This window comes from Phoca vitulina, unplaced genomic scaffold, assembly GCF_004348235.1.
Source record: "Phoca vitulina isolate PV1807 unplaced genomic scaffold, GSC_HSeal_1.0 scaffold36, whole genome shotgun sequence".
In the NCBI taxonomy this organism is placed as follows: domain Eukaryota; kingdom Metazoa; phylum Chordata; class Mammalia; order Carnivora; family Phocidae; genus Phoca; species Phoca vitulina.
In genome coordinates, this window is record NW_022589739.1 from 11,369,039 (window position 1) to 11,374,255 (window position 5,217).

Here is a 5,217-nt window from a genome sequence, read left to right on the forward strand (position 1 = left end):
ATGTCTATTACTAACAAATCGAATGTTGAAATCACCACCTTCTTCTTGGTTGGGATGCCAGGGCTGGAATATGCACACATCTGGATCTCTATCCCCATCTGCAGCATATATCTTTTTGCTATTCTGGGAAACTGCACCATCCTTTTTGTCATCAAGACAGAGCCCTCCTTGCATGAGCCCATGTACTACTTCCTTTCCATGTTGGCCATGTCTGACATGGGCTTCTCTACCCACCATGGGGAGGATCTTCTTATTCGATGCCCCTGAAATTTCTGCCAATGCCTGCTTTGCCCAGGAATTCTTCATCCATGGATTCACAGCAGTGGAATCCTCAGTGCTCCTGATCATGTCATTTGACCACTTCCTAGCTATCCACAGCCTTCTGAGATACAGCTCCATTCTGACTCCTGTCAGAGTTGCCAAAATAGGAATAGTATTACTCCTAAAGAGTGTCCTCCTAGTGCTGCCCTTCCCCTTCACTCTGAGAAGTTTGAAATATTGCAGTAAAAGTCAATTATCCCATTCCTACTGTCTCCACCAGGATGTCATGAAGTTGGCCTGCTCCGACAACTGAATTGATGTCATCTATGGCTTTTTTGGAGCACTCTGTCTTATGGTAGACTTTATGCTCATTGCCGTGTCTTATGTCCTGATCCTCAAGACTGTGCTGGGAATTGCATCCCAAAAGGAGCAGCTCAAGGCCCTCAATACCTGTGTTTCACACATCTGTGCAGTGATTGTCTTCTATCTGCCCATCATCAACCTTGCCACTGTCCATCGTTTTATCAGACATGTCTCACCTCTCTTCAATGCTCTCATGGCAAATGTTCTTTTACTTGTGCCTCCAATGATGAATCCCATCATGTACTGTGTGAAAATCAGGCAAATTAGAGTGAGAGTTCTAGCAAAATTATGTCAGAAGCAGATAGAATAGTCATATATTGGGACGCCTGGGTGGCTCAGTTGGTTAAGCGACTGCCTTCGGCTCAGGTCATGATCCTGGAGTCCCGGGATCGAGTCCCGCATCAGGCTCCCTGCTCGGCAGGGAGTCTGCTTCTCCCTCTGACCCTCCTCCCTCTCATGCTCTCTGTCTCTCATTCTCTCTCTCAAATAAATAAATAAAATCTTTAAAAAAAAAAAAAAAAGAATAGTCATATATTGTAGAAAACCTATCTTGGGAATGTCTTAGATAAGAGTTTAAAGGTGAGTTGAGAAAACCTAGTATTTGCCACAAAAAATCATCAATACTTTTTTCTTGTTATTATCATCAGATTTATTTTATTCAAACTGAATACTGAATAAGGACATAAAACAAGAAATAGGAAGTATGCTTTCTGAGGTTTCCATCCCAATTAAAAAAAAATGAAAATAGATGTCTCATGATGTCATCTCTGAAAAAAGCAATAAATTCCAATCAAGATAGTGATATGGTAGTTTATCTTTCTACCAGAAATGTATTTCTTAATCCCATATTCAATCTATCTATACTAAATTCTTTTGATTCTAGACCCAAATTACATCATAATTCATCTCCTCATTATCTCCTTTTTAATCCCCCTAGTGTGTCACCAGCATTTCTTTAGTAAATCATTTCAATAACCTCCATAGTTTCCAAATGTCTACTTTTGCTGCTTTCTAACTGATTTTCTTTTTAAAAGAAAGATGGAATGATATACTGTCTCTTTTAATTCTGCACTCTAACTTCTTTGGGATTAGAATTAAAACTATAAACACATACTAAAAATCTACACATGTCCATGGCCCTCTCTATCTCTCCAATATTATCAGATAAACTACAGCTACAGTGGCCTTCTAAAAATTTGTTGAATTTACAAATATTTCTGTTTCTTTCAGGTTTTCACATCTGACCCTTATTCTTAGATGCTTTTGTCCTCAATTTCATTTAACTTTATTATTCACCTTTTTAAAGTTTCAACATAATTTCATAATAGATTACCTGAGCTCTCAGTTCAAAGTATGACCCTCCTTTTTAAAAATCTTTTTATTACTTGTTTATTCTTTATTCTTCATGATACCTATTATTATTTGCAATTACAGATATAGCTTATGGGCTTTTTATTTCTACTTTCTAAATAGAGTGTGCTATTAATGGGAGGAAAGACCATATCTATTTTTTTTTATATCTCTGTGCCTATTATCTATGATAATTCTGGCACAGAATAGATCTCCAATAAATAACTGTTAACAAATGAATGTGGAAATGAGGTCATGTTTTATAAAGGGAATTGTTTGTTGAACAGTTCAAAAATACTCCATTTAGATGGGATATAACTTTCTTAAGTTGTTTATTTCAAAAGTAGGCATAGCACAGATGCTCACGGATTTTGAAAGTAGGAAAAAATAATATGGGATTAGGGAGGAATTTTTTGTTTTGGGTTTGATGGATGACTAATAGTCCAAATTCTCCTCCTAATGTGACTTAAAAACCTTGTGGATCATAGAAAAAGTTTCTTACATTTTCTTATCCCCACTCATTGACCCAAGTCCTCTCCACCACCCACACCAGTTCTAATCTCCTGCACTTTTATCCTCAGGTAAGTAGACAATTTCCAGCAGTGATAAATGCTTAGGATTTAATAATCAGCCTTTAAAGGGATAGTATCTCACAATTAATGAAAAACTTTCAGATACAAGCATTGCATTTGAAATGTTAAAATATGCAAAATATACTTCTAGGCATTTTCAGGCACACATTCTATTTTGATTCTCACAATACCCAATTTTATAAATCATTCTTCCTATTTTTCCATTGAAGAGACTGAGGTTCTGAGAGATTATCTTACTGAATTCCACACACACAGGAAATCAAAAGCTGGGAATCACACCTTATCTTTTATACCCCAGGATACCACTATTTGGCTACATTTTAGCTTTCACATTTAGCATTGCATCTCTTTCCACAATTCTATCATCGGATCTGGGAGCTAAGTGCTTCTGTGTCTGAGGTGCATAATTTTCCATAACCTCACAGATGTAGCCATGGGCACTGAGGGCTATAGCACAACAAAGCCCGTGTTGACATACTTTATTAATTGTAAGAAATGGAAGCACATATTTTCCCAGTGTGAAGACAGGCAGCACAAAGAAGGCTTTGACAGTGTCCGTTAATAAGAAGAGGGATAATAAAATGGATTTGAAGGCTATTAAATTATCATGGTTTATTGTATAGGCATGTCACACTCAGCACAATTTATGTTTCAGGTTGTTTCTGACCTCCTTAATAAAATAAGACAAAAGCAAGATAAAGCTACAAAAATGCCAGCAGGGTTAGGGGGACTTTATGGTCACCCTGATAATTTCCACATGTTCCTGGAGGAATGAAAGCCTAACTCTGGGCCTCCTAAAACAATGGTTCCCAACTGGGAACAATTTGGCCACCAGAAGACATTTAGCAATATCTCGAACAACCATTTTTGGTTGTTGCAGCCTGGGAGGTGAGGTGTGTTATCAACATCTACTGGGTAAAGATTAGGGATGCTGCCAACCCATTCTACAGGACTCACTCTACAATGCACAGTACAGTTGCTTACCAAAAATAACTATTCAGCCCAAATATCATAGTGTCGAAGATTATAAACCCTGGTCTAAATGTAACTGTCAAACAAGAAATGGCTACCCCATGGTTACCCAGATTGCCTTGAGCTAGACTACACAGCACTTGGGCATGATCTGCTGTCAGGGAAGTCCCTCAGAAAGGCACTCAGTGGAAGACTGAGAAAACTTCTGGAAAAGCAAAAGAATCCACTTTTAAGATGCTGAAAACCCTCTTCCTTTACAAGAAGAAAGAGCAAAGACATATGGAATGTATATAAACCTTATCAAGGGACAATAGTTTAAAGATTTTTAAAAATTGTATGTTTTATTTTTTGTTGTTTTTGTTTTGTTTGTCTATTGGATGTTGGCCAATTATGATAAATTTGGGGAAAACATTGCAAGGGATGGTACACTGTATAAAATTAAAAGGACAAAAAAGGGCCATTATTTCCTAGATGTATTATGCCTGAGAATCAGGCAGAACGAATATGTCTTTGTGATACTACAGTTACATGAGCACATTACTGTAATTTTCAAAATAGATGACTATTTGCCTGTGTAGCCTAAACATCTTAGTGTTATTAGGGCCCTTTCTTTAGCATATTTTCCTCAAAGATGACCTTATAAATTAAAACCTCAAGCAAATTGGAAGCCTACTCCTTTCTAGACTTCAATTCTGATGTGCAGAAGTGAGTGCCCAGTTGCATCAAATCAAAGACAGCACTGATTGTAAACTGCATTCCAATTTCAGAGATCTTAAAATGTGAAGAATGTGCATCTTAGAATACATAAAATATATTATTATTTATATACAGAAGTTGTTCCTGGTCATTTTGTCTAAGGACATTTTCAGACTTATGCAGGTTCTGTAAATCTTAAATTCATCAGTGGCAAGAGACTCAGAAATAAATGCCTCCATTTCTTGTACATGTTTAGAAAATAATTTCTTTGCAGTGTTCTCTTTTTCTATCTTTTTCCCTCTCTCACAGGCACTCTGTTTCTATTCCTGCATGACCATTCATCAATCAGTTGTTGTTATTTTTTTCCCTGAGATTCTTCAATTTCAGTTGGAGATGTTCTACATTTCCCTTTTGCCATCATAAGCTGTTTGATAAGTTGTTGATCAAAGAAACAGTCCAAGATTCTCATTATAACTGCATATTAAAGTGCTCAGTGAAGACACATTTAATTATTCAAAAGCCATTTGTTAAATACCTACTTTGTTTCAGTCACTTTACTACATGCTAATGAAAAAATGATTAATGCGATGAGAAAACATTCTATAATACATTTCAATTCATTGAGTATAATCAACCAAGTGAATTTAATTGTAGTATAAGCACTGTCAGCTGGTTTTCTTTTTTGTAATGCAACTCACTTAAGTTTGGTTGCCAAGGCAACCACTTCAAAGAGACAATCCACTTCAAAGATAAATGTATTGACAACCACTGAACTAGATAAATGCCAAGCTATCCACTCCAGTCCAGCCCTCACTTCTACCCACCAGGCTCCTTTGTTTTAGAGATCTTGATTGATTTCCGTAAGTGACCATTTGGGCCACTTATTTTTTCTCTACCTGCAATGTACATTCTGGCTCTTATGTTTTATTTTTTTTCCTGCCGCATGAGATTATTTTATTAAAAAACTCAAAGGAGCAGACTG

General features: G+C 36.7%; 1 protein-coding gene across 1 annotated transcript; it reads left to right on the forward strand.

Moving 5' to 3' along the window:
• LOC116646268 (olfactory receptor 51A4) lies at nucleotides 1-934 on the forward strand. The gene is given in 2 exon segments (XM_032426854.1): nucleotides 1-221; nucleotides 223-934. Coding segments are annotated over 2 exon segments (933 nt in total).
• The last annotated feature ends 4,283 nt before the right edge of the window (nucleotides 935-5,217 follow it).